This window comes from Beta vulgaris, chromosome 4 (assembly GCF_026745355.1).
Source record: "Beta vulgaris subsp. vulgaris cultivar EL10 chromosome 4, EL10.2, whole genome shotgun sequence".
NCBI lineage: Eukaryota > Viridiplantae > Streptophyta > Magnoliopsida > Caryophyllales > Amaranthaceae > Beta > Beta vulgaris.
In genome coordinates, this window is record NC_079205.1 from 47,905,451 (window position 1) to 47,932,400 (window position 26,950).

Sequence of the window (26,950 nt, forward strand, 5' to 3'; positions counted from 1 at the left end):
GCTTTACCTAGATTAGTCAACCCCCTTATGGGGTTATAGTTAGCCTCTAGCCTAGAATTAGAGCATGTATTGAGTTACCAAGTTTGTTCAATCTTCAATTTAAGTCGAAATCCATGGAGGTATTCATCTTCATGTTTGTCCTTTAATTGTCCAACCTGGTCTATCTTTATGTGTGTTATATAATTTTTCTAGAAGTTTGTGATGTAAGTGGGAATATTCAGCTTTAATTAATAGATTAATAATTGCATTGATCATCTTATTTAATACACGTCGCCTGAATTTATTAGGCGTTATAGTTTTAATTACATTAGGCTATAACAAAGTACGTTAGCAAGGTTTTATCAAATTAAAACTGGTAACCCTCAGGTACTAAGACTCCCGTGACATTTAGTATCTAACTATTAGGTGTGCATTGACTTGTTTGCAAAGTCATCCAACTGAATTTGCACCAACAAGAAGAAAATTTTAGGAAAAATTGACAATAGAGGTCTGAACTTTGGGTGATAATTTTTGAAAGGTCTGAACTACTGATTAACCTGTGTAGGTCCCAACTTTAGGGGGTCTTAACTTTTAGCGGGCCTCAACGACTTAAAAGTGAAGATTTTTTTTAAGTCTCACCTAGTTCTTACATCCCTCCCTCAATTAACCCTTATGATGTGACCCAAGTTTTACAAGTGATGACCGATTAAGCCAGTTTTAAGTCACTAAGGCCCGCTAAAAGTTAAGACCCCCTAAAGTTCGGACCTACACAGGTTAATCAATAGTTGAGACCTTTTAAAAATTATCACCTAAAGTTCAGACCTCTATTGTCAATTTTTCCAAAATTTTAAGGTTGGTTATTTACTTATTATATGAAGAAGTGGAATCCATGGGTGTAAAATAGGATAAAAAAATAGGACGTTTTATGAAAATAGAAAAAGCAATATTATGTAGATTAAAAAGTTACACACGACCAAAATGAAAAGTGTATAAATGCAAAATAAATTGAGGTGGTATAGAAGATTGATATATTGAAACTTATATTAAGACCAATCTTGTACTCTGATTGTTTTGACTTGCACAACTTGCTAATGCACAACTTTTACCATTGATATATCTTTTTATCCATTACTAAAATATTAATATTTTGGAAAATACGTCGAGACAAATTCAACAACATCTTGTGTAACGCCCCAAAAATCGTAACCTTATTTGGCAGCAGAAATAGATCTTAAGTCTATGGGTTATGGGCTTATGGCCCACGAATGCTATAATATCCTAAATTGGTTTTTTAAACATACAAATGTTCAACTAATGTAATAATGATTACCCTTACTACATAGTATAAAGAGAGAACACATAAAATAACCTAAAATGAGTTGAAAACTCAATAACTTCACTCCAACCCTTAAAAACGATTTTAGTTCGTAATCATTTTACAGGCACATGCATTTATCATATCATTTGGGTACGTGTTCGAGAATACTAACAAAAAATGTTATCATTGAATAATCTACTGGTAAGGACCATTTGTGGATACTTCGTTCATTGACAAGCTAAGTACATGTTTTGGACAGAATATAACTCTCGTAATTCATAAACATTAACATATGACCACTTTAGTCCTTTTTGTATATCGTAAACAAAATTCTCCCACCTATAACTCGCTCATTTAGCTGATCAGTTCATAACACCAAACCAACATAACCACCCACTATAAATTTTGCATATATTCATACTTTCTAACAACACCCATATATCATACAATCATAAGTCATCAATATAGTATAACCATCGGATTGCATTACTTCCCATATTTCACACATAAGCATTCACAATATCATACACAACACACCTTTTAGCATGAAATCATATGATCAAAGTCACATAGTCATACATACACATACATACACGCATACACATAAATGCTGTCATAAAAGATTATACATAACATTTACGAGCAATCACATATAATGCTAGACACAAAGATTACACATAATATATGCAAGCAGACATAATAGCTAGACAAAAAAATTACCTTATACGCTATTTCTTTTCCTTTACTTCTTAAGTTTCACCATAACTTTAACCTCCAAGAATCATCATACGTAACCTCTTCAAAGTTATAACACCAAAACAAATCCATCATTAGACATCTACCTATTACGGTATATAATACCTACTCAAAAAACTCTTAATCTTATGGGCTTTTAGAAATATCTAGTCACAAAGTATTATTATAACTCAAAACAGTAGGATACTACTTATTTTGAAACATGTTTTTTTTTTTTTTTTGTAAAACTCAATTTGGTTAAAGAGGTTGTGATTTTTTTTTGTTTTAAAGAGAAATTTTATTAATGGAAGACCAAATGACATCTACAACAAAAAAGAAAAATAAGGTTAAATGAAATTCGTGTTCGAAGAAACTACAACAAACCAGATCGAGCAATACAGCGCAACCCCCTTATATTTGCTAAATAAAGCAACTATTGATGAGGAAATCTATCATTCTGACATAGTTTGGGAAAAGCATCATTCCTCGAGCCATGTTAACTGCATCTAAGATTTCACTACCTTAATGTTGAGTCTCGAACGTCAACCAATAAGAACAATTTCTCATACCTAAAAACAAAAAAAAACGACATTCACAACTCCCATGGGTGAGAAGGATATCTTCACAACAGAGACTAAAAATCCCATAACGTGGCTTGAAGAAATTTCATAAAGAAATACAAATTTATTCAATAAAACAAGAAATGGACTAAAAACTGAAAATAAAAAGGGAAAAAGGGCTTATCATGGATGAAATCATCCATAGTAGCCCATAACTAATGAAGGAGTAGGAGAGGTTAAGATTCTAGAGAGATAAGGGGAGGTTGTGACTTAACTTTAAGTTTCAGAAAACAAAATCATCATAACAAAGTAATTAGGCCCAACGTTTGTGTTTAATTAACAAATTAAACTAATACTCCCTCTGTTTCATTTGAATCTACACACTTATACTTTTCACGCATGTCAATGCAAAACTTTGAGGACATATATCTTTAGTTTTGTATTTGTAAAAATTATAAAAAGTACATATTAATAAAATACATGTTATGATGAATCTAATAAGATCCCACGTGACCATATTTTCATCCGCATATAAATCACAAATGATGGTCAAATTAAAATTTGTGAATAGTGTAAAATATCAAAGTGTAACCATCAAAATAAAACGGATAGAGTATGATTTAAGGAAGCATTAAATCAACTTTAGTTAGTCTCCATTAACCCAACAATTAATTATTTAGCATTGTAAATCTGATTCAAGTCCATCAAAGCTCAAAAGGAAGTAACAAACTAAACTTTACTAAACAAATCAGCTTTTTAGGCCCAAAACTAATGTATTTAACAATGTAAATGAGGGTTGGTGTTGTTCACCTTGGGAAGCAAAGGTTAGGGGACAAGGAAGAAGGAGAGTGGAAGAAGGTGGGGGCGGTCGGGTGTGCGGTGTGTGACTTCGGGAGTTCTCAGCTTTCCTTCATTTTCTTCCCTTTTTCTTACTTTCTTATTTTCTTTAGGTGACAAAAATGTCAATCTTTAACCCATTATCAAGTACGTGTTGGGTTTTGTTAAGTTTGGGCTTCAAAAAATCAATATTAGACTTTAGCTATAAATCATTAACTCAAAGTTCCTATAGGAAAATATATAGGATTTTTTTAATCTAAACATTAAATCCATAAACTATATTATAAATAAAATCGTTATCGTCTATCATAATAAATATCAATTTCGTAACAACTAAAATATATTTATTTTAGAAAATAACTTAACCATGATCATTTCGAAAAAATTTAGGACGCTTTAAGGTAATAAAAATAAGTAGTAGCTAATTAGACGAGATTAAGGTTCGGGTATTACATCTCGTATGATAACATTGGGATTTATATGTTGGTAAAAAAAAAATGCGGTCAGATTAGAGTTCGTGAAAAGTGTAGAAGTCAAAATCGAACATCTATATAAAAATAGAGCAATAATATACTTCCTTCATACTCCTAAATTATATACACTTACTTTCCGACAATCAATAAAAGTACAAAAAAAAATCAATGACGTGTCTTTTAGGGTCTGTTTGATTCAACTTATTTTAACTTATTTTATTTTATCTTATCTTATCTTATCTTATCTTATCATATCTTATGTTATCTGAACTTATATTCTAGTTTATTGTGTTGTCTAACATAATTAATCCATTTTATATAACTTATTTTATCTTATTTGAACTTATCTTATCTTATTTTTTTTCTAAAATAAGTTAAATATAACATAACTTTAGTTACTTACAAGGAAAGAAAAAGTAGAAGTGGACACCATATTGTGGAATCTTGGAAGATTAAAGAGGATTTTTTTTTCGAAATAAGAAACAAAGCGAAAGCCACTAAAGCTTCATGTAATATATGTAAACAGAAACAAGTACTTTTCGCACATGTCCATATAAAATTTTGAGTAATGATATTTCTTGTTAGGCATATTAAAAGTTATAAAAAATTTATTTTTCGAAACATATTAAGATGAATCAAATAAGATTTTATATGACTATATTATTTCATATGTATATAGCATAAATGATGATTAAGTAGTGGAGATAAATAGATCCAAATTACAAAGTGTGGTATTACTCTCCTTCTTTTAAGTTTCACAATGCCCAACACGTCCTTAGCAAAAAATTACTTAAGTATCCTTTTTTTTATTAGTATTTACTAAATTTTAGTGGTTACTGTTAAATCTAATAAAACAAGTAGATTTGTGAAGCACATTGTAACTCTGTCCGAGAATTGTGATAATCCATTACTTTTATATCATTTTTGCTAAAGACATGTCAACAAGAAGGAACTCTAGCTAAGTATATAAACTCATTGGATGTTTGTTGCATCAGTCAGGTTGGTACTAGTGTTGTCACTTGAATTTCCTCCTTAAAATTTTTTCTAAATTTTCAAAAAAAAAGAACGAATTAAATAAAAATCTCTTCTTGAAAAAAAAAATCAATGAGTTTAAGAGTAATATTAGCAACATTTGTTGCAAGTTTGCAAATAATATGGGTGAATGGGCAACAACCACAAGTACCTTGTTTGTTCATATTTGGAGACTCATTATCAGATAGTGGCAATAATAATCCCCTTCTAACAGCGGCCAAGTGCAACTTTCCACCCTATGGGGTAGATTTTCCTGATGGGCCAACTGGAAGATTTACCAATGGCAGAACCACAATTGATCTTATTGGTAACTTTTTTTTTGCCCAGTGCATTCCTGATTTACCTTTGTTTTACATGTTTCAAAATAAAAATAGATCCCGTTACATTGAATAAAAGAATTAGATCAAATTACATCACATGCTTTACAAGATATAGATTTCAAGTCAAATACAACGAGAAACATTAAATAATTTTGTTTTTTTTTGAGGGAAATATTAAATTACTTTCAGGGAATAAATCACCCTTAATTCCTACTCCAAAAGTGTAAAGTTTCACTCCCTTAAAAAAACAACTGAAAAGTATTAACAGAACCAATTTTTACATGCACTAAAATTCATTATTCTTCCATGCAAAATAATACATAACCGCTGTCTTTTTTTATTGGGTTATTTCCTTTTACATACTGACCAAAGAAAGTGTGTAAAAGGTAGAGAGAATATCAGAAGAGTAATTATTCTCTTCGCTTTAAAAATAAGTTCTAGAGATGATTAAGTCTTATTAAGGTTAATCATGTCCATTCAGATATAGACATAAGGTGAAATTGAGTAGATTAATTACGGGGTCGTTTGGTTCAAAGTATGGAATGGAAAGGAAATGGAAACAAATAGAGGAGAGGAATGGTGACAAAAATGGTTATCTTTATTAGGTGTTTGGTTCCAGCTGTGGATTGATAACCATTACCACCAAACAATGCATTTTGTTACTTGATAGGAGGGAAAGGTAACAAAATGGGGGAGTCCATTACCACCAAGTAATGGTAAATTGATAATGAAATAATGAGGTGTTGAATCAAACAAAAAAAGAAAATCGGTAATTAATTCCGTTTCTTAGAGTTTATAAATCATGAATCAAACATGCTCTAAGTCCAATCAGTGTTGATTAGGTCAGTTCGAACAAGCTCAAATGAAAAAAACACACCCTAAAATTGAAGAAGCAACGAAAAGTAGAGAGGATGGTATAAGTAAGAGAGAGATTATGGACCAGCCAACAATATAATTAATAAAAAGGGTCAAATGGGCCAATTAATAAAACCACTCCTAATTGGCAAAATGTTCCAATTAAAAAAAGAGTATCAAACTTCACTGTGGCGATAAACTTGCCGATATCACTAAGGCTATGTTCAGTTCACCTTATTTTTGCTTATTTCAGATCTAATCAGATCAGATCAGATCAGATCAGATCAGAAAAAATAAGTTCAGATCAGATCAGATCAGATCAGACCAGATCAGATCAGATCAGATCAGATCAGATCAGATCAGTTCAGATCATATCATGCTTATATTTAAAAACTTATTATTATTAAATATCTTTCACTACATATTAATAAAAATTAAAATAATTGAATATTAATAAAGTACTCATTGAGACGAATCAAACAAGACCCACATGACTATATTTTTTCTTATATATTAAGAAAAATCTAAAAGATTATCTCTAATTGTGAATAGTGTCAAGTTCTAAGTGACAAAGATAAAAAAATACAAAGGGGGTATTATTATTTACTAGTACATTTGTTCAAAAGAATTATTATTGTTGTTGTTGTTGTACTTATTAATTATTAATATTGGTAATTATTATTAATCTTGTTGTTACCTTTATAAATGTCATTGCTATTATTATATTAAGTTATTTTGTTGTTATTAAATAATAGAAAATTAAAAGCCACATGTTAAGAACATAAGATTGACACAAAAATAAGAAATATATAAAATATGATATCTCAAATTCATGACAACGAAACTACTAATTTCGGATTACATTTCAAAATAAGCTAAGTGTGACATACATATAAATTTAGATTTGATGTATACCTCTTCTTACCGAATTCCAAATCTCTCTAGCTATTTGATGTTGCACGATATTTATTTATTTTTTGCTCAAGTCATAGTTGTCTGTATATCTTGTTCTATTTTATATGGAAAAAAAAAGAGTTCAGTTTGCCGACTTCTCAAGTGTGAAACTTTTTTTTAAGGGAAAGTGTGAAACATTGTATAAGTGCTCTTATAAAATAATGACTTGAGTTATATAATTATTTTTAGTAATAATAATAATTATGATTATAATTATTATTGTTGTTCTTATAATAATGATAATAATAATTATTATTAATAATAAAAGTTGTATAAAAGTTGTAATAGAAATAAAATGATAACAATAGTAACACTATAAAGAAGATCTTATAATGTATTGCATAATATGATTTACAAAGTAATAATATAATAGTAATAATATATTTTATAAAGATAAGATCTTGTTGAAAAAATAAGTTCAGATCAGATCAGAAAAAATAAGTTCAGATCAGATCAGATCAGAAAAAATAAGTTCAGATCAGATCATATCAGATCAGATAAGTTCAGATCAGAAAATTTCAGATGAACTGAACATAGCCTAAGTAGTTCTTAAGCTTGTGTGGTGCCTCGAACATTAAATGATTTTTTTTATGATCTCACATATAAAATCCTAAGAGAAAATTATAACAATGATGTATGGATCTGTAATATAGTTTTTTTAAGTGATATAGTCATTTGGTTCTGAAATAAGTGAAATAAATGATATAAATATCTATACAAATATATTAAAAGGCGTGCATAAACAAGAAACTGTGCCACGTGGCGCTCTTCCTAGGGAGTTTTAGTTCATGTAATCCATATACAATAAAAAATTTAGAAATTGCATAATATAGGGTTTGATCCCGAGACCTCAAGTTCATATACTAAAGTCTTAACCACTGGGCTAAGTAGTATTTAGTGTTATTATCATAAAATATTATATTAATGAATGAATATTTTTCTTACTCGGGACATAGCTCGGGCCTAATAACTAGTTATCATTTAAAAGAGAGAAGCGTTTGACTTATTTAAGAAAGAAGAAAGTATATATATAGTTTTGAGTAGAGAAGTATATGAGTGTATTGGAGAAATGGATAAGTTTTCAAATGTTGATATTTAAGATTGGAGGACCATGTCTTACCTTGATCATATTTCTGTACATGCACTAAATAAATTATCCTTTATTACAAATTAATGTGTCAACTTCTTTTTATTGGTTAAAATTTGCCAAATTTCATCCATAAATTATTAAAATAATAAGTTTAATAATATAGAAACATTACTATTATTACATTATCTAAAAAATATTTATGAAACTATCGTTTGTGCTTGTTATTAGGATTAATAAATATTATTAGTAATATAATCAAAAAAATTGACAAATAATTATCATTAATATATAAGAAAAGCCAAAAAATGTAGTAAGGTGGGATCTTATTTGATTGATTTTAATAAATATTTTAAATTATCACCTTTATTATTATTACTCGTATTTCAAAATTAAAAAACTTGACTTATTACTAGCTTTATCTTAGAGATAAATGACCTTATTATTGTTTATGATGTTTATTTATGCAGGTGATCATCTAGGTTTACCCGGATATATCAAAGCTTTTCCAAGTATACCAGAATCTGAAATAGCAAGAGGCGTAAATTATGCATCCGGTTCGGCTGGAATTCTCAACGAAACTGGTCTTCAAGTGGTAATATTCATATAAAGTCACAATGACATATTCATATGAACTCTTATAATTTTTTTCTAACATATAAAAAAAACATATGTGTAATATTGTTTGATCCATTTCAATGAGAAATTAAGAATATCGAACTTTTATATTTTTCACTAATATATCTATGATACAAACCATACATTAATAAATGTAAAAAGTGAAAATGTAAATTGAGAATGTTTTTACTAATTACTGTTGTTGAGGTTATCAACTTATCATCCCACTGACGTTTTCCTGAAATGCTTCACTTTAATTTTTTGATTTATTAGGGGCAACGAATTTGTATGAACACGCAGATGGATAGACACAGACAAATAATAACAAAAATCAAGGCAAAATACGGCAAAGAAGCAGCTGAAGCTCACCTTAACCAATGCCTCTACTCCATTTATGTTGGAAGCAACGATTGGATGTTTAACTATTTCGTGCGACCATCTGTAATGGCCACTCACATGATTCCCCACACTTATGGTGACCAGCTCCTTGCGCAATTAACCAGTCAAATAGATGTAAGTCTTGCTCTTCAACCGCGCACACTCTTGTATACTTCCTCTATCAAGACATAATTGTCACATTTATAAAATTTAACCTTGTAAATTGATAACTAAATTTAATGAAGATGTTACGTAGTTTTAGCAACACGTGATTCGACAAATACCCTTAGATTTGCCAAAACCCGTTTTTTAAATTTTTTTTCTTTGTCAAAAACCACATTTTAAAAAAACATTGCAAAAAAGCCACTACATATGAACATCTATATTCGTAACAGGTGGTTCAATGCCAAGTTCTTTTCTAAAAGGTGGGTTTTTGACAAAAAAAATATTTAAAAAGTGACATTTGCTAAATTTAGGGGGTTTTCATGTCAGGTGCTAAACATTAGCAAGTCAACAACGGAGAGTCAACAGTAATTTTTTTTTTTTTTGACATAGATAAATTAGCATAAATAAATAGAGTTTACATACTAGATATTACATATTACTTGTTGTTAATAACCCTTACAATACTTAGAACAGAATGTAAAACTAAATAATAAGGAACAAAAAGGATAGTATAAACGCCTCCATTGGATCCTTCATTGTTGAGATGACTTGGTTTGCAACCTACAAGCTCGCCAAAGCTATCGGTAATACTTCCATTAAGGATGATTGAGCGCCAATAAAAATCATACTCATTGTGGTACCCCTCTCCACTCGCGTTCATGCCATATGATCTGATTTTGTGAAAATATATCAACTAAGTTGAGTGTGATTATCTGTTACTATAACTATGTGCTAGTTTTCAAAATATGTCAGAAAAGTGAACAGAGCAGCTGATTGGATGGCTCATCGTGGACATTAATATAAGTCAATTTCATATAATTTTTTTTGTTGGAGCCAACTCGAAGTACAAATGTTGGCTTGACTGTTAGAGACAAAGTTCTTCCTCAGGCATTAACATTAGTTAGGAGCTCCTTGCTCCAGGGGCAAGCACTTACGGTATTAAATTTTGGTCAATGAATGCTACTTTTGCTTAGTTATATTAATGCTTGCTGAAGAAACATGAGAGCCTGGGAAACTTAAAGAACAAGGAGAGAAAAGGAAGGGTAGTAATAAACCGGGAAGGAGACAACAAACTTGTGAATTGCTCATAAGCAACAAGAGTCAGTAAAAGTGACTTGACAAGCATGTTATGAACCCCCAAAAATTGAGGAGCAACGTAAAGATAAGAAGTTTTGAAAGCGGTGAAATCCAATGTCATCGCTGACTGAAAATGAGAATTAATCGCAATTAATCTCATACACAAACTAACAACCCCAATAAACCAAGAATACCCACACCCGCCCCCTTCCACTCAAGTCTCTTCTCCTTGACACACTCCCCAAAAGGAAATCTCCAACACTTTTGGCTAAGAACAGAGGGTCTTCTTGACCCACAGACACGTGTCCTCCAAACTTTAACCTTCATCCATTAGAAAAGAAAACGACATCAATTAGCCACGCCTCTAGGATTCTATTTCAAAAAACCAACTGCTTATTATAAAAAATCATCCAACCTAAACTATCCCATACACGAAATGCACAACCACATCACCAACTTAAATACCACAAGCTAGTACTTGATACAACAACTTTACTAAAAAAAGCCTTCAACATAACTAAATAAAGGCCAAAGTAACACTACCTGACTAGTAAGAACTAATATTAAACATACTAACACAAGCTAGCAGGGACAGATCAACCGCAAAACTAAACAAAAGCAGTGGGAAATTAAACAAATTGCTAATTCCTAATACCATAAACGAAAACCCTAACCTAATCTTTACCTTTACAGTCAAGATCGGGGTAACTTCAAAATCGCAAGACGGCGGCGACAAGGTTAGCTCCAGTAAAAGGTAGACAATTTGCTTATTAAAACATATCCAACATCCTCGAATTTAGCACTTCCTATCCTAAATAAGAAATCCTAACCTTGAACTTTACCTTTTACCGACGAGATTATCGACGACGGTGCTCGAGGAACCTTTGGAGAGAGGCTGCGACCCGAGGATGACACTAGATCTGAGTTAAATTCCCCATGTAGAACTCGAAAACTGGCCGAAGAAACTCAAACTTGAGACCCGGTTGAACTTATTGAAGACACGATCTGCCTTCGTCTTTGACGGGGAGGAAATTGACCTAAAACTTTAAAAAACTAAACGACGAAGACACAAGCGAAGTAGTAGGCTCGCCGGTTATGCTTATCGACCGATGATGAACAAAATTTGTTGGGGAAGAAAGCGACACAACTTGTCGCGTGTGGTTTAACTTCTTCGCCAACGACTGCTTGCGAAGATGGCTGGAAGGAACGAAAGAACAGTGATGGGTAGGCTCGCCGGCGACGAGGATGAGCAAAGAGCGCTTAGGCTCGTGTCCAACGAGCCTAGAAGGCGGCTGTGTAGGTTAAGGTTTGTTTCGAGGGGAGTGTTTCGGGTTTGTTTTGGGGAATTTTTGGAAGTGAGATAAGAGTCAACCGTAAGATACACTCAAAAGGTGGATTTTGAAAAACAGAAGTCTGTAAAAGGTGTTTTTGCGCCATTTAAAAAAAATGGTTTTTGACAAAAAAAAAATGACATTTAAAATGTGGTTTATGACAAGTTTATTTAAAAGATGTTAATGACCAAAAATCTGCATTGGCATACATAAACATCATATAATGCAAATTAAGAAGGGGAAAAAAATAGTAGTTGGCTGCAAAACAAAAATTCATAGTTTGACTAGAAATATAATTGCAAGTTAGTTTCCGCAAATCAAAGTACCGATGGTACCCCTAAACCTGAAGTTGGGATTAAATCTTGGTCATATCATTATAATTTATAGCTCTTTGTAAGCACAAATAAAAAAAATCAATGAATTTGTTTCTAAAAATAATCCACATAATTTAATAAAAACTTATAGTTTGTGTTTGTTTAACATTATTCTTTACAATTTCCATTTAGATTCATCCCCCCATTAATCTTTACAGTATCCTTTGGAATGACCCACTATTTTATTAATCTTTTTATATTTAAAGCATATCTCAACATTTTCTCTCCTTATAACCTAACTACATCTTATGACATCAATCATTTCAACAAAATAACAATTGATAAACAAAGGGGAAAAAATGATAAAAACAGTCTCAAGAATAAGTGACTTCGTTAAACAGCCTTAACTATCGATCAACTAAAGGTGGACCAAAATATTTAGCCTACTTGACATTATTACCCTAGGCAAACTTTACCTGCTACTCCTACAACAATAGCAGGCAAACAATCTTCACATGCCTCTCACGTGGCATTAAAGACCTAACGTCGTTTTTCTTCCTTTCTCCCTTTCGCCATAATCTTTTTCTTCTTCCGTCATTATGTCCTTTCTCTCTCTCCTCCTCTCAACCTCTATTATAACCTAAATAAAACGAGGAAAGTACAAGTTGTAAAATGGCAAAGGAATCAATCAGAGAAAGTGGAAAACAAGACGACTAGAAAAAAAATTTAAAAAGGAAAATGAACCTAGGTTGCCACTGCGCTTGGCGGAGCTACAACCGAAGATGTGAGAGGCATCATCTTCAACGTTGACCTTGCCATAGTTTGAAGTCGCTCTCTTACGAATTGATTTGAAGGATCTTGAAGTCACTCTCAAATCAAAAATTTAAGCACAAAACCCTAGAATTTCAATTTTATATAGACAAAGAAGAGAAATGTTCTGTTATCTTGAACTTATTTTGGCTGAATCATACTGAATTGAACTGCGTTGAACTGTGCTAAACTGAATTAAATTGCATTGAACTGAACTAAACTGTCTAAACTGAACTGAACTGAATTGTATTAACATAATATTATCAATACTTATTATTATTATTATTTATTATTTTTACATAACTGTTTACTATTTTTATTAGATTGATGTTGATGGTGTAGATAATAATAATAATAATAATCATAACCATAATCATAATAATAATAATAATCATAATCATAATAATAATCATAATCATAATAACAATAATAATAATAATAATAATAATAATAATAATAACAATAACAATAATAGTATATAATAACAATAATAATAATAACAATAATTTTAATAAAAACAATAATAAAAAATACAGTAATGAAAATCAAAAAAATAAAGAAATAAAAAAATACAAATTCGTCTTTATTATAATTATAATATTAGTTACAACATTAGACAAGACTGAACTTACTTTGACTGAACTGAACTGATGATTTTATTTTGGCTGAACTGAACTAAAATACGTTGAAATGAATTGAACGGAACTGCACTGAAAATAAGTCCAAAAGAACAGGGTCAAATAGTGATAAAATACTTTTTGGAGCAAGCAATGTGATGGGAATCATCACTATCAATGCCATGAGGTTGATGCATAGAGACAATTTCTTTCCAGTTAGTCATCATGAAGGATTTTGATCAAATGGATAAATATACCATTTATGAGCCATAGTCAAACCGAGAACAATATTAATGGTGATTTGTTGGAAACCAGACTAAATGTCTCATCACAATCGACATCAACCTTTTGACACCTATGATCACAAACAAGACGAGTTTTGTACCTTTCAAGTCATCATTAGCTTATCAATTGTTAAATTACGTGAAATGTTCAACTATGATTATCTTCATTGATTAATATTTATATGGGTTATATGTAACTTTATTAAATAATAAGATGATATTAACACAAATAAACTAAAGTTGTGAAGAAATATGTATTATATAAATTCTTTGTCAATTTTTTTTCAATTTTCTTTCCCTAACTTTAATTTTTCTTGTGTTGTGTGCCTGTGTAGGATCTTCTGGATATGGGGGCCAAGAAGGTCATAATGTTTGGGCTTTCACCACTTGGTTGTCTTCCAATTTTAAATATGATTAAGACATGTTCACCCGTGGTCAATGCAGTCTTGAAATGGTATAACGGCAAACTAAAAGAACTAGTTGATAAATATAATAATCGTCCTGGTGTCAAATTTATTTACATCAACACTATGGATATCATCTCCGCAGATAATCTTAAAAACATTGGTAAATTCACTTTCCTTCCTTTTTTTTGTTGGTACGAATTTTCACTTTTCTTTTTATTCCTTTGTTTTTCCGCTCTTTTTCTCTTATGAGTCCCTATTTACAAAAGATATCTTCCCAACTATTTAAATTGTATTCTAATCAACTTATTTTGACTTATCTAACTAAAAGAAAATGTCAAATACTTCTTTCGAACGTTAGCCTCAATTAATTGTCATGTTGGATCCGACCACACATTTGAAAAGTGGATAGTAGAGCATGCTATGTTTTTAGTACATAGAGTTCTCTTAAGAGTAATTGACTAATACATGTTGTTTACGAAGGGCTCACATCACATGAATTTGAAGGGAAAGTGTGAAAGTGATGATTAGTGAGAGACCCACGTCACATGGTTGGATGAGTTGAATAGGGTAAATTTTCCCTAAGACAATAAGAACTTTTTTAGACTGATCAAAATATGTTAGAAAACTTTTTCATGACAAACGGTTTATATTCTACTGCCTTTGTTTCCTAAAGATCTTTCTTGTTACTGTTCCTACAAATACTAAGGATGATCCATTTGTGTGGGGTATGGAGTGGGTAAAATAGGAGAGAGAAATGGGTTAAGATAAATAAACAAATAAAAAAGGGGTTAAAGTAGAAGAGAGAAAGTGAGTAAAATTGAATTAATAATGTAATTGGGGACCATATGATAGGGACATGAGAGGGTAAAAAGGAAAAAAATTCCAAATAAGGAATAAAGTAAAAGAGGGAAGAGCTTTAGGAAACACACTTAACAGAAAGAGGAAAAATCTTTAGGAAACACCTTTGTTCCGTAATTCATGTAACATTTGCAATTTTATGATTTTCATGTATCACTTTGACCATTAATATCTTCAATTATATATTAGTAGACATTGGATTGAAAATATTAAATCAAACACTTGAAAGAAGTAGAAAAAAACGAATTATGATGATTTGGGTTGTGCTCGTGAAGTAATATTCTCAGTTCCTCTTAATTTTCTACATTAGTAATATATAATATGAATTATTGATCAATATAACCATCGATTTTAAACTGAGTACATATACTTAAGGAGATGGAATCAATGGAGTAATGTATAAGAATATAACAGATGCAATCAGATAGTGCAGTGTATTCATTTATGAGATTGTAAAATTTGGAAAATTCCACTTGACACCACCATACTTTAGACTTTTCATTTGGTACCCAAATTTTTTTTTTATTTCTATATGGTATCACTGTAATTTAGATTTATTCTATGTCATAACATTATTTTAAATAAAACATTAGTTTGGGGGTAAATAGGGTTAAGGATTTGTCTAATTTTTTTCCTAATTAAGATATTGGGAGTAATTTTTGTCCTGAACTACCAATTTAAGGTCCAACTTGGTAAAAAAACAATTAGATATTTTTTTGAGACACAAACCGAGGTTCTAGTCATTTTTTCTCCAATTTCGACTTCAATTTTGACCCATAAGAGCGAAAATGACTCTTAAACCTAAATTGAACTATTCTCGATGCACAAGGCATGTAAACGAGACAAACTATTAACCCTATTTAACTCAAAACTAATGTTTATTTAATATATTGTTAAAGTAGAAAATAGGTCCAAACTATAATGCTACCATGTTGAATCCAAAAATAATTTTGTACCAAGTGAAAATGTTCAAAGTACAATGATACCAAGTACAATTTTCCTAAAATTTTTAAGGGCTTTTTTATTTTAATATAATAGTAATGAAAGGAAGAAGTTAGAACACATATTATTAGCATTAAATTTAATAAGTATTAATATGTACATTTGTATTTAATTGTTTTAAATGAGAAATATTATCTTATCTTTGTACTTTTTCCCCACAGACTAATATGAAATTATATATTAGTTTTTTTTTTGAAAATAACATTAATTCATTGATTCAAAGTCATACGACATCTACAATAGAAGTAGAAACTAAACAAATACATATCAAAATGAAATAAATACAATTCTAATATGATAAAACCACGATCGTTGAGTAGATCTAACACTTCTGAACACCCTCGTCTTTTACATCATTGTCTGATGCAGCCTTCTGCAAGAGGGTCTGTCGATCGTTTGTAGTTTTGAAGTAGAACCGGATTTAATTCAATTGATTGTAAAGGAAGTCTTGACATCTGTTGCAATTTCGCACAAATTTCGATCAACAAATTAACATCTAGAATTACACAAAAACCCAAAAACAACGTCTCCAAACTTTCACATGAAAAGATATAAAACCCAATATATGGGTAGATATAACCCAATATATGGGTAGAAATACTCTCCATTAGAGAGAGACTAAAATTTATTAGAAACATAAACATAAAAAATTAATAACAAAAGGAGAAAAGGGGGCTTACCACCGCCCAAAAGGGTGGTGGTAGCCCCTAGGTTGAAAATGAGGGTTTTGTGGAAAAGGGAAGAGAAGAGAGAAAAAAAAAAGGTGAGGGAAGAAATTATAGATTAGTTGATTAGTACATTTTTATCTCAAATGAGAAGTTATGGGTTCAAATCTTAACAAACACATTTTTATTATTTAATGTCTCATTTTATTACGTGGGCACACTGGAGAGGGAGTATATGCAGCAACCTGTTATGTTTATATATGTATAATATTATATATATCGTGATTTGAAAAGGTCTAATAACTCAATTCTTGGTTACAGCTGCTGCAGGGATTAAAAACACAAATCGACCTTGTTGTGGAGTGGCAGCAGAATGCGTTCCATTTAGTATTCCATGTCAAGATAGAGACAAACGTGCATATTGGGATCAAGAACATCCTACTGAAGCTGCTAACAAGATTTTGGCTGGGAGAGCTTTCAAAGCTCAAGAAGAATCTGATGCTTATCCTATGGACATAAGCGCCCTTGCTAGCCTTCCTCTTACACAAGGCGCGAGCGCAAGCATAGGCGTAGGTCCGGGAGTCGGTGCCGGCGTAGGCATAAATGCAGGCACAGGCTTAGGTATAAGTGCAGGTACAGGTGCAAACCTAGGCGTAAGTGGAGGCACAGGCCTAGGCGCAAATGCAGGCGCAGGACTAGGCGCAGGTGCAGGCGCGGGCTCAGGCCTAGGGGCAGGTGCAGGCGCAACCTCAGGCCTAGGAGCAGGTGCAGGCGCGGCCTCAGGCCTAGGCGCAGGTGCAGGCACGACCACAGGCGCAAACTCAAGATTAGGCTTAGGCTTAGGCACAGGTGCAGCAAATAAGCATTTACAAATAACAGGCGCATCTAATTCAAAGTGACATGAATCATGCAATACACTTTTTTTTTTTTTCAATAACCTTCAATGTGGGTGAGCAATTAGTGAAGAAAATCAAGAACTATATTGCACAATTGGTAAAACCAATTACTTTACATGAATACTTTGTAACCAAAACGATGCAATAAACAAAGGGAACAAAACGTTGCTTATTGGAAATATGTTGTTATATTGTTAGTATGCATTGAGCCATTGACTTGTATTTTTTTAATCAAACCAATTCTACATCACCAACAAAAAGATGTAGAAAAAACACAGAATAAAAAATCATCTGAAATTCATTCTAAGAGACTTGGAAATGACCCCATATTTCAAATGACCATCAACTAGAAGTGACTTCCTCTTTCTGAGATTCGATTCGTGGACGAAAACACCGAGAAGGGGAGAAAACAGAGGATTAGATCTTGAATGAAGTGAAAATGATGAATTAAAGAGATGGGTGATGTCTTGAAGAGGCTTTCTAGTAGTAAACTTACGGCATTTGATGCTCTTGCTGTGGAAGTGCACAAATGTGTTAGTAATTTGCTTTGAAGAAATGAAAGGTGGGATGTTCTCCTTGTTGCTATCTTGCTTTGAGCCCTCCATTGAAATGACCAAGATCTCGAAAGCGGATGTGTCGATGCTTGACAATGGTATAGAGAGATTAAAAGAGAGCTGAGTAAGTAAAGAAAATTGTGAAAGATATAAATATACTAATATAGTAGTATACAGAAGGGAAAGGAGGGAAAAATGTTGTTTGAGATTTCATTTTGATTTTCAGTTGTTCTTTTCTTACAAATGTGGAGGGAGAGAATCCCATGACCAAAACTGCTAGTCTGCTATTGCACATGTAAAGAAGAAAGTTAGAGGGAGATTTTGAAAAATTTAAGAATTCACCAAAAGTCCAAAATTATGGGACGTGCCAAGTTTTGGAATAGTGTACTAGGCGTCTAGGCAGCGCAGTGCAGCTCTCACAAGTCACAACTCACAAGTGAATTTTTAAGGTGTGTTTTGAGTTTTGGACTTTGAGGGGTAATGTTAAAATGTAGCGCAAAGTTGAAATAACACCTGAAATTTTCCCGCTGAAAAAGAGCAAGTCAAAACATTTGATTTTGTACCTCTTCACCCCATTCCAAAGTTGCGCACCACTTGCTAGGCTTGCATAAGATAAATTTAATTACGTCACCCAATATTAAATATTAGGTGATGCTTTACAATTGATCAATAGCTTAGTTCACTTCTTGTGGATTGTCAGCTGGTAGTTTATTAAATTTTTGATTAGTGGTTAGTGTTGGAACACAAGGTGACACTCAAGAAGGGGAGGGAGGGGTTGAATTGAGTGACGAAATCTAATCGATTTTCGCAAAATCTCTGTTATGGCACTGTGTCTGGCACTGTGCCAAACACTCGTAAATTGCTGATTTGAATTTTGCGTAAACTTAAACTAAAAGTATGTGAGATTTGATACGCAAACACAAGATATAACGTGGTTCAAGCTCACCTCTGAGATCTACATCCACACGAAACAAAACTCTTTATTTATTTGAATCCTAATATATCAACCTCTTGATACAATAAGACTCCCTAACTGCTACTAACCCTAGTAGCGCTAACCAACCCTTAACTCTAAGAGTTGACACTCTCTATAATAGTGAAATTACAGAAAGAAAAGACCCTCAAAAGTATGCTTCTCAATCAAGCAATTAGAGGACAATTACAACCGTATAATAGTTACTTGAAACCGACTCAAACAGTGCTATGCTCAATGCCTTAGGAAATTATTTTCAACTCTTAATATTTCTGATTTTTCTCTGATCTCTGAAAACGTGAGATATAAAAGTGAATTATAAAACCCTTTTATAGTACATGGCTTGGACGAAAATACTTCAAAATATATTTATCTTTTACTCCTTAATTTAAGGGATAAAACTTTCCTTTTTAGAAAAACAATCTTTATCCTTTTTCATCTTTATCTTTAATTCTAAAAAGATAAGTTTTCCTTAAACCAATGTTTATCTTATATTTTGAATAACCAGTGATTTTCTTTTTATCTCAAATTCTTTTATTATCTAAAAAGCATTTTTCGAAAATCTTATTTTTAGAAAACTGTTTTACATGTTTTGATAAAAACATGTTCTATTTAAAAATTCTTTTATAAAACTATTTTATCAAAACTTTGTCATTTTTAATAACCTTGTTTTTTTCGAATATTAATTTCCTTTTATATAGACATATAATATTAATATAATTATTTATTTTCTTAACTCTAATAAAATAATAATTACACTAATTTTATATTTCTATATTTAGCACATAGCATATCACTTAGTTCAAGTGCATTACATTTTTCATAAAGTAACTATACTTAGGAAAATAAACTTGGACTTCAATCTTGATTCTTCACTTCTTCAAAGTCTTCATTTGTTTATTCCTTTCTCAATCATCTGTTGCAAACTTTCATACTATAACATATTATATTAATTTTCATCATCAAAACATAACATGTATATGCACAACAGTTTGAATGAGCCATTTGAATAAAGATTGTTAGGACAAAAGCAATCAATGAATAAAGATATAGAACAACCTTTACCGTATACACTAATGTGACGTTGTTTATCGATAATGTGTTAGCTACCTTATTGATGGGCTTGACCACCATAAGGCACTATGCACAGATTTTCAATCGTCACACTAAGAGCCTCTCACATCACTATATTAGTATAATATTGTGTGCCTTCGGCCAAGAGCAAACAGATTTGTTGGGCTACCTCCCAAAAGGTTTCATACTAATGAAATAGTTAGGTACTCTTTTTTGTCTATTCGATGCGGGACTTCGAATGTACACCCAACATCCGTTGTTAGGTCATTCATAAATCCATATCAAGGCATCCCAATAGAGATGTTTAGTATTTCGTCGTTTGTTTAATCACACACTTATTTTTAGGTTCTCTCAATTAGTTTACACACTTGTATTTTAGAAATGAGGTTACATCACTTGTTCTATTCTAAGGTAGAGGAACATTTCTTAAGGATTATCAGATGTAATTGTTTTATTGTTGAACATTTCTTAAGGATAAGGATATATCCACCTCGAACAGGTGTTTATAAGTATTTGATGCATTTTCTAGTTTGATATTCCTTTATTTTCAATGCATGAGAAAATCACATATTGATCGGTGCAAGTACTATATGATTTAGCTTCTTATTTTCAATTTTAGATCCTTAAAAGCAATTGTACATCTCATTTGTATTTTTGTCCAAGTAAGAATTTGGCAAAGTTTCATCAAACAAACACAAACTTTACTCAATATAATGTTAGCATACTCTTTTGACTAATGATAAGACATGTCTCCTATAATATTAATGTAATTATTCAAGCTTTTATGGTGATTTTATAATATATATTATAATTATATGTCTACCCTCGAATTTTCCATGAGACCAACTCTTTTTACAAATTTTGCAAATTACGTTTCTGAATTTTTGTTTAGAATGCAATGCAAATTACGTAAAAAAGATATTTAATTCCCTATCCTTTACTATATATAGTTGTGAAATTGTCACCATCACGATGCAACCAATTTCTAGGGACTAGTAACGTAGCCACATTGCCCCATACCATATATAAAGGTGTTTGGTAATTGGTTATAGTTGATTAGTTGATGAATTTTGTATATAGTTAATTTGACGAACTATATGTATTAGTCAATTTATGTTGGTTGTTTTACTATGATTGTCTGTAAATATAATTCCTCTGTTTCACAATATAAGGCACGCTTATGTTTGAAGTCGAACTTTGACTGTTAATTACTTTTAATTTATGTTGATAGTTTTTTTTTAAAAAATAATATTATTATAGCATTTTTCAAGACGAATACAGCGGTATAATTTTTATAATTTTTATTTATCGTATTTGAGAGATATTTATGGTCAAAACCAATTTTCATAAAACGTGAATGCGCTATATTTTGAAACAGATGGAGTATTTGATAAAAAAAACAACTATTATGGATTGCTATTTAATGCCCTAAGTACGTCGCTACGAAAAGCAAGACGGATGGGTCTTAGGCAGATGCCATGGTATTTTGGGTTGGTTTTGGAGTACCGGGTGAATGGCTTTTAGGTGATTTTATTGGTTTTCAATTTCCTTTTAATCAAACAACCAAACAAAAAAGTTGTTCTGATGAGTGGAATAAAAACAAAGAAAACAAGAAAGACATCGGAGAAATATAAAATGGTTCATTGATAATGTGTTATATCTCTATTCTCTATTATATAAGTCAAGGGGAGCTATGGTGTCCCCCCTTGAAAAGACTTTTTAACCCTTTATTAAATAAAAAAGATTACCTTAAGATTTTGAGATTTTCCTCAATAATAGCCTTTCCTAATTTACAATATGTATTATCAAAGGAAGTTCAAAGTAGCTAAAATAAACTTTCATAAAAATATGTATATTGAAAGAAAAAAGTTGATGATTGAAGAACAAATTAACATAACCCAAACAATTTTCAAATCAATTACAAAATCAAAGACATAAAATTTTAATTTTACCTAAACTTTGAAATGCAATAATAATATACCAACATCTATTAACAAGTAATAAAAATACCAAGAAAATAACTTCTTCATCAAGTAATTTTTATATTTTGTATTTACACAACATGATATTTAATTAGAGCTAATGATGATTGTAAATTACATCTTTCAAAATTACATTTAGATGAAATTTGATAATAATCGCTAAAATACATCACGCACGCATCGCGTGCAAAAAAGGCTAGTACGCCTATAAGTAAAGGGAGAAACAAGTATTATTAGATTCTATCAAGGACTTTTGGATCCCATAGTGTTACTTCATATCTCCCACATGGAAGACCAAGATTAAAATCTTGGTGTAAGGAAAATTTTTAATATTGTTGGGGAAGGGGGGGGGGGGGTGGGGGATTGTGGGGACTTTGGGGGAGTGACCCTATGGGAGAGCAGTCCAAAGAAAACTTATCTTATCACGAAATTCTCGAGAGGAGCCCAACATAAAAAAACAAAGTATTATTAGATTCTCTTAAAGTGATCGAATACATATTAGAAAATATTGGATAATGTAAACTAGGAGTTATATATAACATTATGACTCCCGTAATGCTTAATTAGATTAGACTAAAAGGAGTATCCTAATAGTCCCTCCGTTTCCTAAAGATCTTCGCTCTTTCCGTTTAAGTGCGTTTTCAAAAGATCTTCCCTCTTTTACTTTATTCCTTATTTGGAATTTTGTTTCCTCTTTTTACCCTCTCATGTCCTTATCATATGGTACACCATTACATTATTAATTCCATTTTACTCCCTTTCTCTCTCCTACTTTAACCCTTTTTATTTGTTTATTTATCTTAACCCCTTTCTCTCTCATACTTTACCCACTCCATACCCCCACACAATAATGTATCATCCTTGGTATCTGTAGGAACAGTAACAAGGAAGATCTTTAGGAAATGGAGGTAGCTTAAGAATTAGAGGCCACATTGCGTAGCCCTTAAATCCCGACTCACTTACCAATTAGCAAGACCATTTTCATCCCTGATTTGAAAAGGGTGTCTTAACATTTGAAATATATACGGGCAAGATCATATCAGAATGCTTCTTACATGAGAAATGAGAATGAATCTCAACCATAAGATTGGATTAGAGTTATAACACTTGTTCATTAGAGTTATATCCTCCTAAAAATATTTGAGCCAAAAAAATAAAATTTGAGTTTTTTTTTTCTCTAATATTTTCTTTTAGAGTTACATCACTTTTCATTAGAGTTATAACACTTATTCATTAGAGTTATAACACTTATTCATAAGAGTTATAACGCGTAAAATTCTTTCTCATTTCTCGTGTAAGTATGCATTCTCATATGAGCTCACTTCTATATATATATATATATATATATATATATATTATATATTATATATTTATTATATATATATATATATATACTTCCTCCGTTTTTAAATACGTGCAACATTTCCCTAAAATGAAAATGTCATAATAAGTGCTACCAAGCTTGTTTTGGAATTTTGTTTTCATTTTAATTACGAAAGTACCATTACTTAATATCTTTAACACCTCAATTAACTTTCCATCTACCAACATAAACCACATTAATTACCCAAACCCTTCCCTCCTTTTTTTATCTCCTCACCTCATCTGATCATCTCTCTCTCTCTCTCTCTCTCTCTTTCTCTCTTTCTCTCTCTCCATCTCATCTGGAACTTTCCCCAAACCAGAAGAACCCTAATTCATCAACACAAAGCATCTCAATCCCTAAACCACGAAGAACCCTAATTTCCTGTAAAATTTACATTCGATTCTTGAGATCTTTTTTTTACCTCGCGAATCTAGACTTCTCCTTCTTCTCTCTTCTCTAAACCACGAAGAACCCTAGTTTCCTGCAAAAACAGTGTTCGAAATCTTTTGATCTGACCTTGTTTACTTCGCGAATCTAGTTTTCTCCTTCTTCTCTATTCTCTCTTCTCTAAACCACGAAGAACCCTAGTTTTCTCATCTTGTTATGGAGTATTCAAATTCTGCAGACGCGATTTTCGCATCCGATGACTTATCAGCAGAAGAAGAATCCTGGTTGTTGCGAAAATTAGATCCTTACAAAAACGATTCTTCATACGAGTCCTACCTTGATAAAGGTAGGTATGTCGCTGAATCTTCAACATCAACTTCGAAATTGGTTGTGAAGCCTGATGATTCTGAAGTGAATTACATTATGTTTACGCGTGAATCTTATGCTAGAGCAATAAAAAAAATGAATCAACTAAAAAATCGCCACAAAAGTCCCTTCACTCCCTTGTTCTTGATGATGAAACTTCTTGTATTGGAGATTCGACCAAAAAGGCAACCGATTTTGAGCCAGTATCCGATGCAAATGGATCTACTTGTTGATTTTGTGGGATCTCATCTATGGGTGACTATTTTCTAACTCTATGACTCAAATCCTGTTAGATCTTGATGATCTATGTTGACATATGCATTGCCTGTGGGAACTTAGTTGCTGGCTTTCTATTGCATGTGGTTTTTTTTATGGTTATATGTTGCTATGTTATGGTATTTTGTTGTTTATGTGTGATATATACCTTGATTATGTTCCTTTTCATGCCTTTAAGTTATGGTTTTATGTTCATTCATGGATTAAATGTTGTGGATAGGCCTACTTGTGGTATTTTATGGTTAGATGTGAAGCCATGTTAGGGTTTTTGTTGTTTATGTGTGATGTATACCTTGATTATGTTCCTTTTCATGCCTTTAAGTTCTGGTTTTATGTTCATTCATGGATTGAATGTTGTGGATAAGCCTATTAGTGGTGTTTTATGGTTAGATGTAAAGCCACTTCTCTATGTTGCACTGTGTTTTATTAGCTCCTCTATGATGAAAGTTTGTGACACACACTAGAATACATGTAACAAATTTGCCATTTTTTATGCCACCACTTGATAGCATTGAAGAGAGCTATTTAGGCTTCTGTGTAGTCATGTATGCCATAGACTTTGTGCTGGATATGTTGATTAAGTATTAGAAACCTGAGAGGATATGAAAGTAAGTTAAATCCTTGATGAAGAATGAGGTCAAATATGAGAAAAAAAATCCTGAAGTCTATGTGTGTATGTATCATCTACCTTAAGTCACTAGTTTTCTCTGCTTTCATGTTTGATGAGGCTACTAAATTGGCAGTTTGTAATGTGTGTTCGATGGTGAATGGGGACTTCCTGAGAGGACGAGAAATAAAATGTTTTATGACTAAGGAAACCAAATCAGAGGTCCTCTTTATGTATGACTAAGGAAACCAAATGATGTATTGATACTTTTGAACAGATAACATGATAAGTCTATCATACGCTTTACAAAAACATGCTTTTCAAAACATGATAAGTCTATCATTTACAAAAAGTGGCCTGCAATATGCCTTCTCTTCTTAAGATTTACAAAACATAGTAGTATTAGTTCATTACAATATGCCTTCTGCCTTCTGCCTTCTGCCTGCTTCCTGCTACTTTACTGTACTACTCTACTGTACTCTTCTTGCTGCTTGGTACTTGCTGTTGTGCTAAGCTTATTGCCATTGCTTGTTGGTGGTTCAGATTTCTGGACCTAATTCCATGCCCTCACACATTGGATCTGCTCCACTCACTATGTTTTCATTTAGGTAGTTCACTGTGTCATTGATTAATGGCTCTGAGACCTCAACAAATGTGGGTAATTGACCTAACATGTCCATTCTTTTGATCCCTTTATGAGGGTTTTTGTAGTTGTTTCCCCCTTTTACTTTCATGATCTCAACCATTACATACATAAGATGCAGCAATGTGTAGTTAATGATCCTTGCATCATAGCAATTGTATGCATCAACAACACTCTCAATTAATTTGTCAACTGTATTTGGAAAATATTGATGTTGTATGGACTGAATTGCTTTGAAAAATCCCAAATCAAGACAGTTTAGATCTGGCGATTGGGCAGGTTGACATATTAGATGCACATAAAATTCATCTTGCTTTGCAGCTTCCAAAAATTGCATGTCATCTAGTCTAATGTGGGGTCTGGCATTATCTTGTTGGATCCAGATTGTTTTGCACCCAAAATCAGGCCATTTTACCCTTATTGCTGGTAATAGCACATTGATTATCAATTCCCTGATGGTTTCCTTAGTTATACTCTGTTTTGCCTTTGTTTCTATGGTGCCTGCTGGTCTATTTGAGCTGTATCTTTGTGCTGGAATATAATCTACAAATGGAAAAATGCCTATTTTTCCATCCCAAATGAACTTCTCCATTAGGCGTAATTATCGGCCTTGCAATTGCAGCTTCAAACATAACCTTTGTGATGAAATTCTTTGATTGACAACCCTTGTATGGGTCCTCTTCTTCAGATAGTAAGTAGAATCTTTGTGTAATTCTGCTCATAAAGAACCACTTATCGTCTATATGCACCATATTGTATAGACAATCAAACCTTGGCTTGCTTCTAACTGTGGGTGGTATGATGTGTGACAAAATGAACTTTAGTCTATCAGTTTTGTGCTTTGGTGTCAATTTTGGTTTGATGGAATTTGTGTGACTCCTAAGTATTCCTTTCTTGAGAAGCCTATAAATGGTTAATGGGCTAACCTCTAAAGCGGTTGCAAATGACCTGATGGTAGTTCTTTTCTTTAGAGGAACTGCCCTAAGACCTTCCTCATCTGTTATAAGGGGCTTTCTCCCACTGTTGATTTTTTTACTTGATACATTAACCTCCAAGCAGCCAACTTTTGTCTTTTGGCCTCTCCCCAAATTCTGTTTACAGTGAATCTACTTATGGCATATTGGAGTACAACATGAGTCACCATCCCCCT

General features: G+C 32.0%; 2 protein-coding genes across 2 annotated transcripts; one reads left to right on the top strand and one right to left on the bottom strand.

The window, feature by feature from the left end:
- Nucleotides 1–5,006: 5,006 nt before the first annotated feature.
- LOC104890927 (GDSL esterase/lipase At1g29670) lies at nt 5,007–17,575 on the top strand. The gene is made up of 5 exons (XM_010676545.3): nt 5,007–5,241; nt 8,621–8,745; nt 9,042–9,281; nt 14,080–14,311; nt 16,998–17,575. The coding sequence occupies exons 1-5, from the start codon at nt 5,007–5,009 to the stop codon at nt 17,573–17,575; spliced, it is 1,410 nt and encodes a 469-aa protein (XP_010674847.2).
- Nucleotides 17,576–25,696: 8,121 nt separating this feature from the next.
- On the bottom strand, nt 25,697–26,392 carry LOC125496724 (uncharacterized). Its single transcript, XM_048642267.1, has one exon. The coding sequence runs from the start codon at nt 26,390–26,392 to the stop codon at nt 25,697–25,699; it is 696 nt and encodes a 231-aa protein (XP_048498224.1).
- Between the last annotated feature and the right edge of the window lie 558 nt (nt 26,393–26,950).